Source organism: Psammomys obesus, unplaced genomic scaffold, assembly GCF_907164565.1.
Source record: "Psammomys obesus unplaced genomic scaffold, mPsaObe1.curated_primary_1811, whole genome shotgun sequence".
NCBI classification, from domain to species: domain Eukaryota; kingdom Metazoa; phylum Chordata; class Mammalia; order Rodentia; family Muridae; genus Psammomys; species Psammomys obesus.
This window is the reverse complement of record NW_026596166.1, coordinates 8716109-8735693: the sequence shown is the minus strand read 5'-3', so window position 1 is coordinate 8735693 and position 19585 is coordinate 8716109. Positions and strand designations below refer to the sequence as shown.

Below are 19585 nucleotides of genomic sequence, written 5' to 3'. Positions count from 1 at the left end.
CCAAGACAAAATATGGTTGTAACTAAAAAAAGTACATACCTCCTTACAAATACTTTTAGGGTGAAAGTTCAAAGGGTACAGGATAGAAAGGCACAGTTTCCCAACCCTTTTTTATTTTTGAGGCTATTGCTACTAGTGTCTTGGTATATATTCATAAATCATATGTTCTGAAAGCACTGTAGTACTGAAGTGCATAGGGTGTGTGCTTGTATGGCATTTGAGCTTTTTAAAAAAAAACTTATATATTTGAATGCCTTGGTCTGTGTAATGAATTCGTAATATTCTGTTGTGTGAACATGCTATAATTAATTTCAATATTTCCCTTATTGGCGGACTCTTGCTTTTCTATTTGAAAAGCTCTAATCCCTATAGCATTTTATTTGCCATTATCTTCAATTATGATAAACATTTACAGAGTGACTCCTGTTTCTGGCACTAGACAAAGTACATTAGGCCATGTGCTTGAGTTATCAGCATCTAACAGAAAGACACAGGCGTAAAGAACTTAGACCTGCGCACGAGCTAGAACAGATAGGTGATGATCTATTCAGTGTTACTGAGTCAACCCACAGGAAGCGGAGGAGAATTTGAAGCAGGACTTTAAAGGATGCATGAAGGCTGACAAGATGGCTCTGCAGGTAAAGCCACTTGCCATCAAGACTGATGACCTGAGTTCGGCATCATGAATGTGCATGTTAGACGGAGTCTCTTCTTTCTTCTGATTGTCCCCAGTCTCCGCACATGACTGTGACACACACATACTCCCCTGCCCCTGCAATAAGTAAATTAATGAGAGAAAAAAATAGAGAGCTTTAACATGAGAGAGAAAAAAATAGGATAATGAGATTTCCTAGGGACCAAGAAGAAACAATCATTCTCTCCCCCACCCCCCATGGTTGGTGTTTATCTTTGTGATTATAGTATAATCACAACATTTCTTTTCCCTTCCCTTTGCTCCCTCCAAAACCTCCCATAAACCTGTTCCCGCTCTTCAAATTCATGACCTGTTTTTTTTTTTTTTCACTAATTGTTATTGCATTCATATATGTATTTTCATGGACATATTCCTAAATATAACCTCTTGAGTACATATAATGCCGTGCTAGGCAGCCAATTGGTAAGCTCTTCTGAGTAAGACCACTTCTCCACTCCCAGCTCTCCTCAGTTGCCTGCAGTTCTCTGTGTAGGGTTGGGGCCTTAGGGCTTTTCCCCATCCAGCTTGGCGTGTTCATTGGTGTCATCCTTGTACAGCTCACATTTGGGCAGTCATGTTGGTGAGACTTGATGGGTGCAGCTTCTGATGTTACTAGGAGACAGTCTTACAGCAAAGCTCTGATCCTCTGGCTCTTACAATTTTCTGGTCTCTCTTCTGCAATATTCCCTGACCCTTGGGTGCAGGAGTGTTTGTAGATGTGTTCATTGGGATCAGGTTGCACAACTGCATTTTGATTGGTTGTGGTTTTCTGAAGTGTTTTCTGTCTGTTGCAAAGAGACATTTTAAAAGCAGTCATTCCTAAGGAAAGGAGATCTCATAGAAAGAATGGCCATCAGCTGGGCTGGTCAGAGGGCGTGCTGTTGCAGGGCGTGGTGGCTGGAGCTGCACCATTTGTACACAGTTGGCCTAAGGAAGCATTCAGCAAGTGAACGGAAGGACATGGCTTCTCTGCTCAGTTGGATACCAATCCTTCCCTGTTTGCTGAAGGATCCACACATTACCAGAAACACAGGGGGCTCTCTTTTGAATTGGTTTGATTTTTCAATTTTTTTTTGGCCTTCATACTCAGCCATGTCATGTCTTCTTTTCACAGAGTTCAGTAATATCAAGAAATAGGAGAGCATTCAACCATGGCCCCAAGGAAGAGAGGTGGACGGGGGATTTCGTTTATCTTTTGTTGTTTCCGAAACAATGACCACCCAGAAATCACATATCGGCTTCGGAATGATAGCAACTTTGCACTTCAGACGATGGAGCCCGCGCTGCCCATGCCCCCTGTGGAGGAGCTGGACGCCATGTTCAGTGAACTTGTGGTGAGTCCCAGATGTCCATCTATTACCGTTGATAAGCCAGAGAAAAAGAGGCGAGGCAGTGGGTGGGTTGGCTTGCTTTGCCGTCATGTGCTCTCCGTGTCTGAACCTTCAGTGTCCTCCCTGAGCTGTGAAGAAGTGTGTGGGGGGGGTAGGTGTGTATTAAAAAAAGTCACACAACTCTACATCCAAGGGGTTTGTTGCTGCTTCAGGTACGCTGGAGAGTTCAACGTTCGGTGTTCACATAGTGGTAGGTATTCTACTGAGGTTTCTAATTCATCCTCATCCTCAAATTTTGCTTACTCTACGGCTGTTTCTAGTTCACCCTCATTTTTCCTCAGGTCTGTATTTCTGTGTGTAAGAAACTCATGCATCTACTTCACACCTTCTGGGAAGCCCCAGTCTTCACCCACACCACTCCCAATGTGTAATATTCGTGCTATTTGAAAATTAGTCATGCTTCCCAACTTGCCTTTGATCTTCAGTGTAAGACATTAGTACTTAAGTGCAGTATCATTACTTAGACTAATGATAGGATTGGAGCAACAGCTGTTGTGGGAAACTTTTTACAGCTACCATCACACTGTAGAGGCTTACTGTCCTCAGATGACTGACGGAGCCGCCGTTGGACCTGTTCATCAAGAGATGCAAGTGGGCTCGTCTCCTTCACGTCACATTATGGTGTAATTTAAAGAGCGCTAGCGTAGGGATCAGCAAGACCCTACTTCAGTTCAGTACTCTGATCTCAGCCAAAAGGCTGAGAAGCGCTTAACATACCACTGTGAGTTTATCTGCCTAGGTATAGAAAGTCATGTTATTTTTCGGGGCCCATTTTCTGAAAAGTGTAGTGGGACACCCATCCTCAGGATTGATGCAGTGTCTAAGCCAGAGTGGGCCACAGCGGGTGGAGTCTAGTGCCTGACTGTTAAAGGTACCCAGTGAGGTCACAGGAGTACCGGATCCTCGAGGCCAGCATTTCCTAGTAGAGTTTGTTCTCACTGGACCATGCGTGTGTGTGGCGGGAGCTAGAGAGAGTGGTCTCTCCCTGGGCTCTTAGAGCAGAAAGTAGGCCGTGTCACTGCCTGCCAGGGGGCCAACAGTGTTGTTCCAGCTTTTACAGATGAGAATTCAGAAATAGGACGGCAGCCGGCACGAGGGTCTGTGGAGCTGAGGCTCGCGTTGTGGTCTCCTGAGGGAAGAAATGAGCCTATTTTTGAGGAGCGTTGATTAGGATAAAAAGAGATAGCTTATGGTTGCATGTTTATGATATCGACTATTTTATCCACTCTCCCTTCTCTCTGTTATGAAGAGCTTTATTTTAGGTCTCAAACTAAAAGGCACCAACCAGCTGTGATGGGGCATGCTTGCAATCCCAGCACTTGAGAAATACTAGGAGGTGGGAATACTGGGAATTCAAGGTCATCTTCTGTCCCACAGTGAGCTTAAGGCCAGCCAGGGCTACACGCGTGTGCGCGCGTGCGCGCGCACACACACACACACACACACACACACACACACTCACAAAGCTCAGGGTATAGTTCAATTGGTAGGTTCCTGCCTTGCATGCAAGATGCCCTGATTATATGACTTTTCTCATCACTGGAAAAAAACCTGACACAGGGCAACTAACCTAAGGGAGGAAGAATCTCTTTGCTTTCAGTCTGAAGTGACAGGAAGGCATGGCAGCTGGGACCTGTTAGTCACCTGTGTCTGATCTTAGGAAGCAGAGATGGATGAGCATTTTCTTCTTTGTACTGGAATCTTGCTGCCCACACTCAGGGCGGGTCTTGCCTGCTCAGGTAAATCTTTTTGAAAACACCCTATAGACATACCCGGGCCTGTGTATCCATGGTGATTCTAAGTCTTGATGAGTTGGCACTGAACTAACCATGACACCTGGATTCAGTCCCCAGTGCTGCATAAACTGGCTCTAATGACTCAAGAGGATCAGAAACTCAAGGTCATCCTAGGCATGATGAAACAAAACAACACACACATACACACACACACACAGAGTAAGGTAGACTTGGCCTTCAAAAATGTGATCTGTTCAGTTGCTGACGGCAGCAGAGGGGATGGGTCAGGAGGGTCTAACATCACTAGAGGCACAAGCGCAAAGCTCTGCAGGGACCATGTGTGTTCCTGTTGTGGGGTGTACCACAGGCGGTGAGGAATATGGTTAGGGAACACTCTCCTAAGCAAGTGATCTGTGAGGAGAATTATTAAAGGCTGGGAGGAGGAGCACAAGGCCTCTCAAGCTGTTGTCTCCCATGCCAGGGAGACCTCAGTGGTCTCAACAGCAAAGCCTCACCCTGTATGCGTGCTGTGCTGCATGCTCTCCCTGGGTCAGCTGCAGTTCCGCCCACTGCCACCTGCCTTCCAAGAGCAAAGGAAGCAGCAGGCTCTAAGGCATAGCCTGCACCTCATCGCCAACGCTGAGCACATGGATGGGCTTGAGAACACAGGCTAAGGAAGTGTCGTTCTTTTATAGGAGTTGGCACCACTAGTCACATGGCCAAGGCTGAGGTCACTGAGATGGATGGAGGATGCATAGTCCTCTCCCAGGGAGGGGCTGTGAGTCCTATGCCATGTTTCCTGTGGAGAAGGGCAGTAACGGTGCATTTATGGCCTGGTTTTTAGTTCCTGCTTAAAGCTTTTACAACTGAACATGTGTCTGAGGAGAGGTGTGCCACTGGTAGCTGAAGATTTTGTAGATTGTGGGGCCAGTCAAGAGCTAGCATCCCTGCACATCCTGCATCTGGGTTCCCTTTAGCATGTTCAGCCAGATTCCTGAGAGACCTACCCAGGAGCTGGCAATGGCATCTCCATGTACGTCTTGGAGAATGCTTCTCTGCATTCAGAGGGAGAAAATTCCACTCTCTGCTTATTGATGTCTCTATTGTGTGTGAGAAAATTGCCTACAGCTGCTAGTTGTTAAAGAACCAATGCCAAACCAGAACTTTAAGCCAAAACCATTGGAAAACAAATTATCTTGAGGTTTGTGTCTGTCCTGGTGAGTGACGATGGATTTTTGTCTACCTCTGACTTTAGGGACTTAGACCACAAATCCTTCCAATTGCCAGGGGAGGCCTGAGGCTAGAGAGGTGGGCTCAAAGCTGTTGGAAGCTTCTTTTCTGGGTTCTCCTGAACAGTTACAGAAGTAATCCTGCTGTGATCTCGTGCTGGGAAGGGGGTGGTGGCAGAGAGGGCCTGGTTCTTCAGTCAGTATTGCTGGCTTCCTGCTCAGCCTGCAGGCTAGGGGAATTTCTTTCAGGCCAGGTTCTATTTGAATTTGAGCCTGATTTCTTTTCTGTAAAATGAGTACCACACCACCTCAGGGAGATAGTTGATGTAAAGATTAAAGGAGATAACTAAAACAACAAAAATCAAACACAAAATACTGGCACCTAGCTTGACCTGGTATTACAGGACTGAATTCTAAGCTGCTTGGGAAGTTGAGGCAGGAGAATCCTAAGTTCAGAGCCAGCCTGGGCAGCTTAATGAGACCCTATCTTAAAATAATACTTTGTATGAATGCTTTGTATGTATCTCAGTGCTTTGGATTAGCATACGAGAGGGCCTAGGTTCAATCACCAGTACATAAGAAAGAGAGGGAGGGAGGAAGGAAGAAAAGAAGAAAGGAAGGAAGGAAAACAGGAAGGATGGCATCTAGGAGATGCATTATAGTCTACAATCAAGTGCAGCAGGAATGATGGGAGAAGATTCAGGTCTTCTCTGAGGACAAAACTTTCAGCAAGTACCCAAATTTCCACCTTTCTTGGAAGTTAATCTGCTTGCTGTGTGAGCCCTGCCTTGCTGGCCCCTTTCCCTCTGTATCTGCTAGAGAATGTCTCATTAGAGCGGGTTATTGTGAGGCCTACTTTCCCTTATCCTGTCTGATGAGTCACTCATGACATTCCTAAAAAGTTATACCAAGTGACTGCAGCCTTAGCATCTCATTAGCGAAGCAAACCCAGAAGGAGGTTGAACATGGGAATCTTTAAAGAAACAGCCAGAAAGATGTGCCTTGTCGAAGCAGTCTCCCTGCACAATCAGGGCAATAAGAATTGGAGACACCTGGCCCATATAATTTTATTTCTGGTGGTGGGGATCAAACCCAGGGCTTTACATTTGCTGTACCGCCGAGCTGCCCTACCCCAACTGCTGTCCCTTTAACTCACTGCTTCTTAGGGTGTTATTCCACAGCATGTTTACCTGGTCACCATGCTCACCTACACGAAATGCACAGTTCTAACTGCGGCCACCACCAGAACCAGTCTAGACATTTTTGCTGCCCTTAAAATACCCCTCATATTCCATCCATCATCACTTCCCATCCATCCTGAGCCCCACCGTCCCCTGGCAGCTGCTGAACTACTTTATGTCTTGAAGAATTTGCTTTTCTTGGACAGTTTGAACAAACGGAGTCATAACATATAGGCCTTAGTGATTGTCTTCCTTCATGTAATGTCATGATTTCAAAATCCCTCCGTTGTATGGATGCCAAGTCTTCACTTCTAATTATCGCCAATAGCATTCCATCATAGAGATACATAACATTTAAGAATCCATTCAACAGTGACGGCTATGTTAGATTTTTGTATTTTGCCAGTTAAGGGTGTTAGAAGAGTGCTGCTATCGACACGCATGTATTTTGCATATGTTAATGTTTGCAGTGCTCATGGGTGTCTACAGACCCTCAAGCAGAAGTGCTGGGGCCCGAGAGACTGTGTTTAACTTTGAGAGCTGGCAGGGTGCTCTGTACTGGCTGCACTGGCTCTCATTTCCACCAACAACCTATGACGCTTCCAGCTTCTTTTAAAAATTATATGTATTTGTTAGTGTGTATGAGAGTGTGTGTGCGTTAGAAATGTATGTGTGGACACATATGCTTCACCTATGGCAGTCACAAGACAGCTTTGTGAAGTCAGGTTCCACCTTTATGTGATTTCTGGGAATTGAACTCAGATCATGTTCAGCAAGAACCTTTACCCTGCTGAGCCATTTTGCCTGATACCATACATACATACATGTATATATAATGTGTGTATATATATATACATGTAATGTATACATATAATGTGTATGTGTATATATATATTTCAAAACATATCCCAATTTCTCGACATCTTTGCCAACACTTTGTTTCATTCCTCCCTTCCCACCTGCTTTTCACTATGTTCTCTTCTACAGTGTATGTGTGTGTTGCCTAAAATAAGGTTTCCTGTTAATTTCTAACATCTGTGGGTTATTATAACTAAGTCAATGACAGATCTGATCAATTGATGCTGTGTTTTATGCCATTTGAACATAATACCCCCCCATTCTCTACCCCTGCCTGTTTTCCCCAACCCCACCATTTCCTATTCTGTGCTATTTGTCTAGATCAAAATCAAGAGCACAGCTGGAGCAACAGCAGTACTGCCGTAAAAATAGACACAATGTGTTCCTTCCATAAGCATTTAAAGACTTAGATTATCTCATCCCATGCATTTGGGAAGCACCGCACACACAGCCCTTAACGTGGCCTGCCCAAGTAACTTGTATTACAATAGATTTCTTTGAGGAGGAGCAAACAATGTGTTCCTCACCAACAGACTGATTATTCTGATGTGAGTGTGTGGTAAGTGCCTGTCTGTGCTAGATCCCATGGGGACACAGCACCGTCCTTGATGATGCAACCCTGTCACATGTGACCCAGTGCTGAGAGAGGGGCTGCTTCCTGTCACACCAGTTGCTGAGAGAGGGGCCGCTTCCTATCACATGTAATCTAGTGCAAAGAGAGGGGCCGCTCCCTGTCACTTGTCACCCAGTGCAAAGAAAGGGGCGGCTTAGGGTCAAATGTCCTTTTCTGAGGGAAGAGGATTTACTCACGCAATTTTCATGATAGGTCTTCCTGGAATAAAATCCCAGTTTCTCTTCTAGTGCCACTGTTCTTTGGCACGGGCATAGCTCAGTGTCTCCCCCTTTCTCTACTAATGTGCATTTGTACCCGATTTCGGAAAATACCCGTCAGATTCTTTAATTCATTCTTTGAGAATCTCATACATGTGTACAGTGCATTTTGGTCATGTCCACCCCCTGTTTTCCCTCCAGTCCCCCTGGTCAACCCCCCACCCTCACTCCCAGTCCTCGTCCAAAGTCCAGGTCCTCTTCTCTTAACCCAGTGACTCTAACCATTGCTGTCCCTGTGTGTATGGGTGTAGCACCATCCACCGGGGCATGGTCAACCTACTGCCCTGACAATTCCCCTTCCCCCACAGCCCTCGATGGTGGAAGATCCTCAGTTAGAGATGGAGCTTTGTGAGCCCCTGCCCCATCTATGCTGGGATAATGACTTGTTTGATCTTGTATAAGTCTTGTGTAGGCAACCACGGTTGCTGTGAGTTCATGAGTACAGCAGCCCTATTATCCCAGGATATAGCTTTGCAGTAGTCCTCCGGGGCTGGTTGTTGTTTTTCAACTGGACACAAACCTAGACACACCTGGGAAGAGGAAATCTTATTTGAGAAATGCCTTCATAAGATTGGCCTATGGGCAAGACTGTAGGCCTTTTTTTTTTTAAATTAATGGTTGAAACGGGAGTTTCCAGCCCACTGGGGGCAGTGCCACTCCTGCAGTATATGAGAAAACAAGCTGAGCAAGCCAGTAAGCGGTGCCCCTTGGTGGCTTCTACTCCCATTCCTGCCTTGAGTTCCGGCTTTGACTTTTCTTAGTGATGGTCGTTTTCTGGAAGTGTAAGATGAAATAAACCCATTCTTCCACAAGTTGATTTTGGCCATGTTGATTTTGGTGCTGTGGTCCTTCTGACAGCAACAGAGACCTCACGAAGATACCTCCCAGTGTCTTACTCTTACGTCTTCGTGTCTGCTGCGCTGCTGTGTTTCCTGAGCCATGTGGGTAGGGGATATGATATGGTTGTCTTGTTTAGACATGTGACTGCTCCACAGTTACTATGAGTCTCTGCATTAATTGCCGTCCACTGCAAAAAATAAGCTCTTCTGATGAGTATTGAAAGCTACACAATTTGTATTGCAGGTAAGTGTTCAGAAGACAGTTTGATACATGTCTGTTTAGAAAAATAATAGTTGATTCTCCCTTAGGTCCTATGTCCTTTCCAGTCAAAGGTTTTTCTTCCTAGTCAAGCGTTCTTGGCCGGGTTTACAGTACTAGGCATGAGTGCAGCCCTGTGCAGTGGGCCTTACATCCAATCAGAAAGGGTCTGGTTACTTCTGCAACATTCCTGTCACTATTGGATCAATGAGCATATGTTACCAGATAAGTTATTATTGTAGCTGGGTAAGACAACCGATGACCTTTCTCTCGCAGCCATCTCTACAGCTTCTTTCTATAAAAGTCAGCTATTAAGGAGGAAAACTCTGAGTCAGTACCAAACTAATTTCTCCATGTTGTATAGTTCAGCTGGGTGGTGTTTGCAATAACAGTGTCTTACCACCATGTTCTGGTGAAACCAAGAGAGATGGCAATAGGATGTTTCATTTGGGAAGTGTATGGGACCTCCTAGCAATTTAATGAGTAGTATCCTACATCTAGGACTCTGCTTTAGCATTATACATCCATATGGGTCATTCTGTTTAAACTGATATGTGTGTATTTTATTTTATCTTGTATTTTTAGAAACCTGAGACTACAGATTATATTGCTAAAAAAAAAAAAAAAAAAAAAAAATCTTCACCCCCCATTTTTTTTTTTCCTATTGAAATCACTTCTCTTATTACCAGGACTATTATAAGCTCCTTTTAATAACAAAATTCTTCTATTATCATCAGAATCAGTGAGAAGTTTCATCATGTTTTAGCTCCTTATTTTTAAAAATGTGCCTTTGTACTAAGATCATGACTAAAAATAGAAAGTTTTTTTACGAGAGCTATTCAGTTCCTTGTCTCCACTGGAAGATGAGAGAAAATGGGTATTAGGAACATGTAATTTTAAACTGACAGAAGGGAAAACTCTGGTTTGAGGAGTCATAGTTTTGGTCTATTGTTTTTTAATTAAAGCATAAAAGATTTCTGGTAACCAATCAAAGGAAGTCAGATTTTGTATCTAGAATAGATTCAGAGTACTCAGTTGTCTGGAAGGCAAGAGCCAGAATCAAATGAAGGAATTGGTACTAAGATTGTCCTAGTTCTGTGAGTTTTGTTTTCACCTGATTAAATAAGGACAAAAGAACATTCTCTTAGCTGAAGGACAAGATTAGTTGACAGTGAAGGAAAAAAAATTGTTGAGTAGTTCTTCTAATTACACTTTGCATTTTTGAATAAATTAACTTGATGAGTTCTTAGAAAAAACTGCTCTAACACCAGTATGACAGTATGCATTATATCACAAAGAGAGGTGGCAGTATAGATACGGACTTAAATGTGTGCCCCGCTAAGATTCCTATGCATTTGTGTGAGTTGTTGCCAATGTGCAGTTGGTTTAAAGGAGAAAAAATGTTCTCAAATTCAGAACTTGATAAACAGATTGCTCTGGCCCTGAGAACAGCCAATGGTTTATAATACAGGCGAAGGTTGATCTGTGTTGTGTTTTTGAATATTGCATTGCTTTTAAAATCCAACTAGGGCAGTTAGCAGATTTCTATCCCAATAGACTTTATGTATTTCTTTGTACTGGCTTAGACCCTGTCTGCTTAAAAGTAGTTCAGTGGTCAAAATGGCTTTGTAAGTTTCCTTCTAGTCCTCTGATTCACCAAAGCTTCAGGAAAGACTATTCCTTCCAATCTTTTGTGTATTTTGTCTTACCAAGGTCATTCCAAGACATTTTAAAATAAGTTATTACATTTAGATTTTTTATTTCATGTTTGATATGGTGTCATCTGTCTAGTTGACATTTGTCTCTGAATTCTTTCTAATGTTAGATCAAAGAGATGGAGTGAGAGGACATAGAAAGAAACAGGAACAGATTGTTTTTAAATGAAGCAGCGGCTGGAGCGGTGGCACCTGTCCCAGGCCAGGAGAGATGGAGGCAAGTCGTCTTTGCTGTAGCGTAGACTTTGTGGTCTCCTTGGGCTATGGGAGAGTGTCCCACAAAAACAAAACAAAACTGTTAAACTATGAATTAATAATGCCATTGACAAAATAGCTTTCGATCTTTTTGGTTCTGATCAGTTCTATTAAAATGAAATTTAAAGAGACCTTGAGTGGTATATAACTACTTCCTGTGGGCCATTCTTGAAGACCTGACCACTTAATTAGTCCTTAAGCTCCCAGCCAGGCTTCTGTGCTGACTTGCCAGTCTGTACTCTACCCCCACTAAGACAGGTCTCGGGGCTAAAAGGTCAGGGGCCTAGTTTGATCTCTGTACATCGTAGGCTTTGGGTAAGCTTTCTAGTGTAATTTTTTTCGTGTACTTATTTTTATAAAGTTTGTTATTTGACTATTTCATACATGAAAATAAAGCATTATAATTATCCCCCCACCTTACTGTTTTACAATGGGCTCTAGTATTGGTAGGAAGATCTGTTAGCTTGAACATATAACTTCCTGAGGATTTGTGTTGCTGCTGTGGGAATCATCAAGACCATCACTGGTTCTCACCACACACGTGACCCCAGCCCAATGTGAGAACGGCATGTTTCAGTTCTAGATTATCTGTGAAATGTGCTCACTGCGGCACTTGGAGCCCTCCACACTAACCTCCCTGTCCAGAGTGCCTCTGCTGGCAAAACTGCCTCTTGATTTGTGTACTGGGAGCTCAGTGGCCAGCTCTGTCTTCAGTTATGCTTTTTCTGGCTCATGGATGAAGAATTGGAATTTTCTTTGTTGAAAAAAATCCCCCTTTTAGAAGCTGCATATTTTTCTCTTATCCAGTTTTAAATGGATTTATTAAAAACACCCTACAGCTGCCAGCTTCTTACTTCTGCACATTGCAAAATTCAAGAACAAAGTTCAACCCAGTGACTGAAAGCCAATGAAATAAACGTAGCGGTTGTTGTCTGAAAAGATGGGCAACTACCAATTGCAGAAGGAGCCAGAAAATCCTTTCCCATTCTCTTGACAGTTAACTTGAGTTCATTCTTCAGGGGCTCATGTTTCCTGTCAGTCCTGGGATGCAGATCCCCTTTGCACTTTCAGGGAGCAGAATGGCGCAGGCGTCCCTGTCAATCAGACGTTCCTAACTGTTGGATCTGTGGGGCCTGGAACTAGTGCCTAGTCCAGGGTTCTTTGTGCATGCTTGTCACCTGGGTGCTGTGTGAGTGGATACGGGTGTGAAGCCTAGCATGTGAGATTTGTGGTAAGTACTGGAGAGAGAGTGTGTGTGTGGAGTGTGTGTGTGTGTGTGTGTGTGTGTGTGTGTGTGTGTGTATCCATGATTGCTGAGTACTCCAGCAGCTGGGTTTGCTTTGTGGCTAATTTTTGGAGTAATGTTGGTAAAGTTGGGCTGATGCTTGCCTTCCCCACAACACACACACCTGCTGTCATCTTGTTTACTCAGCTTTCTTATTTGAATGTTACTATGGGAACATCAGAATGGCCTGCAGGAGGAGGAGCTGATTAAGAGAACAAAGGTGAGGAGGGTTAAGAAATCCTTTTACTCTTAAACCTCTCTATCAAGGGCTAGGGGGATAGCTCAGTCACTGAAGTGTGCCATGAAAGCTTGAGGGCCTGAGTTCAGATCTCCAGCACCAGCATGAAACGCAGGTACAGCAGTGTGCGCCTGGAAGCCCAGCTCTGGGAAGGCTGGTGGACTGCCAGAGGTGGCTAGCTGGCCAGTCCTCCTGGATCTGTGAACTCCAGGTTCAAAGAGACAAACACCTGCAGGCACATGCACACACACCCCCCCCCCCCCCCCGCATGAGCACCGCCCCCATGACATACGGAGAACAGTTTCTCCTGCGTGTGCTGCATGGTGAAGTTAGTCTGTAACTCTGCTGTGGGAAGAGACTCTGCTGGATTGTCTCTTGACCCAATTAATGTTGAAATGTGTCAGAGGAGCTGCCAAACAAGTCTCTTGAGTATGTGGGAGGGGCCTGGGCTCTAAGAACAGAACTGTAGCGAGAAGGAGGGACCTGCAGGGAGCTCTGGCTGCAGCCTCCCAAGGGCTCTAGGGTGTCTTACCAGTCTGTCACTTTACAGCTGGCTGTCTCTCCGTCCACTTAGGAAAACACTGCTTAGACATGCTCCATACTAAAAACTTGCCCAACTAAAGTTGCACTAGATTATGGTTCTGAAAATGGGTATTTGGGGAAATGAGTTAGCTACCTAGAACAGTTGTTTGGTTTGGAGGACTGGCGAGCTGCTGCTGCTTCAGGCTAATTAAAAAGTTCAAGTTAGCCTAATGAATTTCTGGTCACATAAGGAAAGCTGAGGAACTCGATAGGTTTAGCTGTAGAGTTTGTCTAGCAGGCAGGATATAATTTGTATTGTCTGCTAGTAAGGGAAAGAAAGTAATTAAAGCCATTAAAGCATTAGTAGTAAGGTGCTAACCATTCTGTTAGCCTTTGCTTGTGGAGTTTCTCTCTCCCTGTTTGCACATGTCACATGGAAACATGTCTCTCGGACACAGAACATCACCATTAGGTGGCAAGTCACCCTACGGCGTCCTGCGTGATAACTGAGAGTGCTGGCAGGAGTGCCACAGGCTGGAAGCCCTCAGGATCCATATGTACATGTGCCTATGCCCTTTCAGGATGGGCAGCTTTTCTGTTGTCGTTTCTGGCCTCCTGAGTGGCTAGGAGGAGGACTGTCCCTCTAAATGGTCAAACAGCATATGTAATTGTCATATTCTCAGGGTCATTCGTGATTAAGTTTTAAGAGACATTAGCAACTCCTGACTCTTGGGCGTGATGGTCACAGGTCCTGGTGGGGCTGGATATTTTTAAGTTTAATGAGTTATTGCAGCTTAATAGTATATTCCCCCATACATTCATAAAAGTGATTTTTTTTTTCTATCAGAGTATCATCACACCTTCACATCCACATTCCTTGTCTGTTGTTTTTTTTTCCCCCGCTTGATGGGTACTTGTTGCATTGTCCTCTGACATGTATTGTGGTTCCTGGGGTTTGACTTCCAGAACTGTGGAGATGCACTGTGGGAGAAGGGGTTTCCACCCTGCGATGGGGATATATGCGTGAGGCAATCCAGAGAAAGTTAGAACAGAAGAATTAGAAGAAGGTTAAAATACAGAAGAACCTTGGGTGGGGCCTGTTTGCTGAGGGCCATTTTGTAGGAGCAAAGCAAGGCTTTTTGAGTAAATAGGCTTGGGAGTTCTATGAACTCTCATATTCAGTCAGATGGAAAGCTAGCTTGTCAAAGGCCATTGAAAAGCAAAACACAACAAAACAAACCCCCCAAACATAATAAACACACAAATGGTAAGTAGATAAGCAGGGTACCCCAAGGGCCTGCTTTAGGGTTTCCTTCCTTGTTTTTCTTACTCTCCACCTCCTACTCTGGGATTGTGCAAATGCCCTCCCAGCCCCTGTCTAAATGTACATTTGTGTGCATGTGTGGGTGAGCTGACCTCATTAGAAATAGATTACTGAATGAGGCCAGGAACTCTGTGTGGGGCTGCTGCACTCTAGAGAACCAGTAGGCTGTCCGAAACCTCAAGGAAGCTGGAGGTTTTATATGTAATCTTACATTTCAATCACTGAAAATCTCCGAAAACAGAGTTTGTCACAAAGTACTAATCTTTCTACTCATTCCAGCCCTTTATTGTATATTATTTCAAAATTCCTTCCCTTGCTTTATCTAACACATTAATGCGTTTCCTTGTATTGATGTGTCTCATGCCAATTGTTTTCTGATTTATGTGGGTTTCTCTATGGAGCTGCTTGGTCACACTGAGGTATAAGTTTAGGGCCAGTGAGGTTTCTTTGTCCACAGTCTTTCAGAGGTTTAATAATATGTTTTGTTAGGGCTAAGCCTAGAACTGTGGTTCCCACAGCTGGGCTTCCCTCAGTGCTCTTTTCTTCATTTCTTCATCATTAGAAAAAAATACATTCTTTATAAGTACGTGAAAGGACAGTTACCATCTTCTTTGAGAGGAGCCCTTTAGAGTTTTCTGTGGGTTTTAGTTTTTAGGAAACCGGCTTTCTAGGGAGAGGGATGGTACTGAGTCAGCACAAAGCCTTATCTTGTCACTTACTAAGTCACTGTCATTTAATAACTTTCAAAGATCTATCCCAAAAGAAAACAAAACTGAAAACTTTTGTGGCCAGTATGAGGAGGAGACCATCCAGGCTGAGGTGTTGCTAGATGCGTAAGCAGCCTCAGTGCTCCTGGCTTTCTGCTAAGTTCAGTTGTTGATCTTAATGGGAAACCTAAGACCCCAGGACTCCTCATGGTGCCACTGCTGGTAACAGAAGCCACACCCAGGGCTAAGCATATCTCTTAGATGGTGGCGTGCTTGGCCAGAATGCATAGAGCCCTGGGTCCAGTCTCTAACATCCAGTGATTGCTGAGCGATCAAACCCACCTAAACTCTCAGCACTCCAGAGACGGAGGCAGGAGGAACCACAGTTAGAATGTCCTTGGGTACATAATGAGTTTTCAGTGAGACTGGACTACATGGAAACCTAAATAGCAACACAAACAACTCTCACCTGACAGGAACAAGAAGGGTCCTTATTAATAGTAATACATCACCTAATTTAACTATTACATTATTAATTAATTACTAAGGGGCCTCGGAGAAGGGTTGACCTTAATGTCATCTATACTAATAAAGTTTTTGAAAATTTTCAGAGAAAAGATGATATTTCACGGAAGTGATTTGTGGTGCTGAAGAAAAGCAGTGTGTAAAATGGCGGACTTGGTGCTGGCTCTGAAGGACACACAGCTTTCCTTTCCCCCTGCACAGCTGCTTTCCAGTCCTCTTCTTTTAGAGCTCACCGGAGCTTCCACTGGAAGTTCATCTCCTTATGTCAAGTGTGCTTGATGTCTGTCTCTGCTGCTAGAACTCCATTTGTTTTCCTCTCGTTCTAACAGCACATGTGTCTTTCTGTGTGCGTTTCTGAAGTGTCATTGACGTATAATTTACATGTTATCAAACAGTTTGATGAGTTTTAATAGATGTATAGTCATATAGCCATCACCACCCTCAGGAAAACAGATTTTTCTGACTCGGTAAGATTTGTTTGTTAAAAAACTTAAATAAGAGGTGCCATTTGAAATATAAAATGTAGTGAGCCCAATTCCATGGTTGCTTCTTTCAGTATCTTGACTAATTACCAAAATCTCCTTGACATTACTTTGAGGTAATCTGAGAGCCAGAATGATTTTTAATTAGTTTGTATTCCAACTGCTTACTCTCCCTAAATTGTGCTTGCTTTCTTTCTTTCTTTCTTTCTTTCTTTCTTTCTTTCTTTCTTTCTTTCTTTCTTTCTTCCTTCCTTCCTTCCTTCCTTCCTTCCTTCCTTCCTTCCTTCCTTCCCACCATCTAAGTTGTATTTACCTCCCTCTCTAGTAGTGTGCCTAAAGAGTAAAGTCTGGAAAAAGAGGAGGCAAAAGCAACTCAGCTGCTTTATAAGTCAATAACATCAAGACGGCTGACTCAATAAGGACCCGCAAAACACGAATGCAAAAGACAGGCAGTCAGCACATGGAAAAGTTAGATTCAGCACTAGCTGTCATTAGGAAAATGCAAAATAAAACTACATGAGCTAGCTCCTGACATAAACCAGGGTTGCTCACATTGAGAGGACATGGCACAAAGTGTTGATGAAAATGTGGAGCAACTGGAATTCAAATGCAGTATTCTCAAGATTTGTACAAGCCGCACATAATGGCTCATGCTGCAATCACATGGACAGTGGAGGCAGGCAGATTGCTACAAATTTGAGGCAAGTCTGAACCAAAAAGCCCCCTATCTATTTTTGTAGAGAGGTTATGAATACCTGGAAGCCAGAGTGTCGTATTCATCTTCGCATTCTTCATGTTGCCTGGCTCTGGTCCTAGGCTAGGTAGGACAACGCTGATGAATCCCTGTAGGTTTTGATAGCCCCTTAGAATTACGCATTCTTGCTATATCATTAAAGTTGGATGAGTCAGAGGAACGAGACTTTGGAATGGACAAGCAAGGGTCTCGTTATACTCTGTACATTGTGTCTCAGTACTCCCGTGTCTGCTTGCCTGCCTGGGAGTCCACCACTGACCTTCACTGTGTGGATAAAGACCAAGTCGAGAGAGGCTTTCACAGCTGCTGTTTGTAAAAGCAACTTTTATCTCTTGATTTAATTGTCATCTCCAAGGCTTACTGCCTCCATCTGCTAACCTAGGCCTTGTCCTGGAAGTGTCTAGCCTCTGTACAGTCTAATCTAGGTCTAGAATCTTTTCAGCCTCTGAGACTTACTGCTGAATAATGCTGAATAAGCTCACCCTTTCTTTCTGAATTCTGAATTCTGGCTGGCTGGTTCAACTCGGCTGTTCTGTCTCAAACTCCTCTCCAAGCTGAGTGATTCAGTCTGTCTTCTCTCAGTTTCTCACTGATGCTCTGCTTGCCCTCAAACTAATTTTAGCAATCTGTTCTAATCCTCTGGCTCCTTCTCATTTTCTGCCTCATTCTGTCTTTACCTGTGTTTAACTTGTTCTCTCTTCAACCTGTTCCTGTGAAACTCTTCTGGTAAAACTGTCTCTGACTTCCACAGACTGATCTGCCAGAAACTCATCTCTACTGCACTGCCTCTTAACTCACTGACTCAACAGAACTGCCTGAAGTAACTGTGGAACCCAGAGAGTACATGCCTTTGTCTCCTGAGTGCTGGGATTAAAGGCATGTACCACCAGACCTGGAACAAAGCTTTTCTTTACCTCAGACTTTTTCTATACCAGGATGGCCTTGAACTCAGAGATCTGCTTGTCTCTGCCTCCTAGGATTAAAGGCGCATCTGTATTCCAGCCGGATCACACAGACCTAGAAGGTCTTTGGATGTGATATCTTACCAGAGCAGCCATATTCTGAACTAAAATTCCTCTACAGCTGTTTACTGGTGCTTTCTCCCTATTTAGTTCCTGTTGACCATCTCATTTCCCTGGGGAAGCCTTTCCTGTACCAGCTTTCCCTCAACATGTGATCATCTTCAGTTATTATCCGATTTCCCTCAGTCCTCATGAGCAGATGACTTCCTCACTGTCCCGAAGCCTCTCCCAGTGCCTGCCATTTAGTAGATACTCAGAACAAAATATCTTTGCTCCCATGAATGAATTCCTGAGGTGACTAGAGGGGTGCATTTATATCGTGTCTTCAGACGAAGGCATTGAGGGTCAGAGGCCATGCCACCTGCCTAAGATGTGTAGTCAATAAAAGCCCGACCTGCAACTCAGGCACAGCTGCCAACGAAACTTGCCTCTTGCTTCTAGTAGACACCCGATGAGTGCCTCTTCATGCCTGTTTCTGTGACGTGAGTCTACCTGCCTGTTGCTGGGATAGACAGCACCCTGCAAGAGTACCAACTCTGCAGACACTGTGCACTTAAGTCCCACCTTCCCTGGTGGCTAGCTTCTGTGCTTGGGGCAAGGTCCTCAATCATTCTGTGACCCAGTTTTCAAGAAAATAGGTTAGTAATAATACCCATTTGGTGGCCTTGTTGTATGAGTTAAAATAAATTAATCCACATAAAATGTTACAAATAGACACATGGAAAATGTTAAACACTTGTTAGCTATTACTGTCAGAATACATTTTTTTTCCATGCCCTTACTGTAGATCAAAGTTCTCTGGGAACACAACAGCAACTTGTTTTTATTCTGTGAATATTTTCTGTTGGCATTAGACTGCCTATCCCAGCTCATTTGTGTTCTCACAGTTTAAAATAGGTCATATCCACAACTCAGCAAAATTGCATGCTATCTCTCTCACACTGTGACTTTCGAAGTTTTAGCATTCACACCTTTCTTCACACCTATACTCAAGAAAAACTATGCTGCTGTGTGGTAAATGTGTGTTGTTAAGAATGCTGCTCCCTCAAATCAAAAGCATTTTCCCAAACTAAGCTGGGTACTATTGAGCAGTTTGATTAGCTGAGCTGATTGTTGAGAAGTGATTTATGTCCCTCTTGTTTCCTCTGTTTTTTAGAGCAGGTGTGACTTACAGGAAATTTAAAAAGGAAGGAAGATAATTACTTCCCATATATATAAAGTTGCATGCCAGAATTTTAGCATTTTAAACATCCTCTCATAATGGGATTTTCTGTACAAGTTCCTCATTCCTTCCCTGGTTGTTCACTGTTGATGTTATTAACAGCCAGCTTCTCATGGACTATGGTGCGTGCGTGCGGGTGTGTGTGTGTGCGCGCGTGCGTGCGCGCGCCCATGTGTGTACACATGTCTGCATGTTCTCATGGTTTAGTAACTTAACTGTTTATTTCTGTCTTAAAATAAGCCACCAACTGATTTGTGTTCAAGGGAGAGAAATAACAGCAGGACAGTTGTCACCCTGTGCCAGGCATTACTGCATGGTTCGTTGTAACCAGTCCTTGCAGGAGGAGTGGTCTGCCTGTTCCGGAGTGGCAGCAATGACGAGATGGGATTCATAAGCGGGAAGCTGGCCTGTGCTAGCCTCAGAGGGACAGGTGTTAATGAGATACAGCAAAGAGTT

The 19585-nt window shown here is 43.9% G+C and overlaps 1 protein-coding gene across 1 annotated transcript in view; it reads left to right on the top strand.

Annotated features, from left to right (window-relative positions):
- The window catches only part of Daam1 (dishevelled associated activator of morphogenesis 1), a 160597-nt gene that overhangs the window by 62502 nt on the left and 78510 nt on the right, over positions 1-19585 (top strand). Inside the window, 1 exon segment of the mRNA XM_055595383.1 lies at positions 1809-2028. Coding sequence (XP_055451358.1) covers positions 1846-2028 — 183 coding nt within the window. The 5' untranslated portion in view covers positions 1809-1845.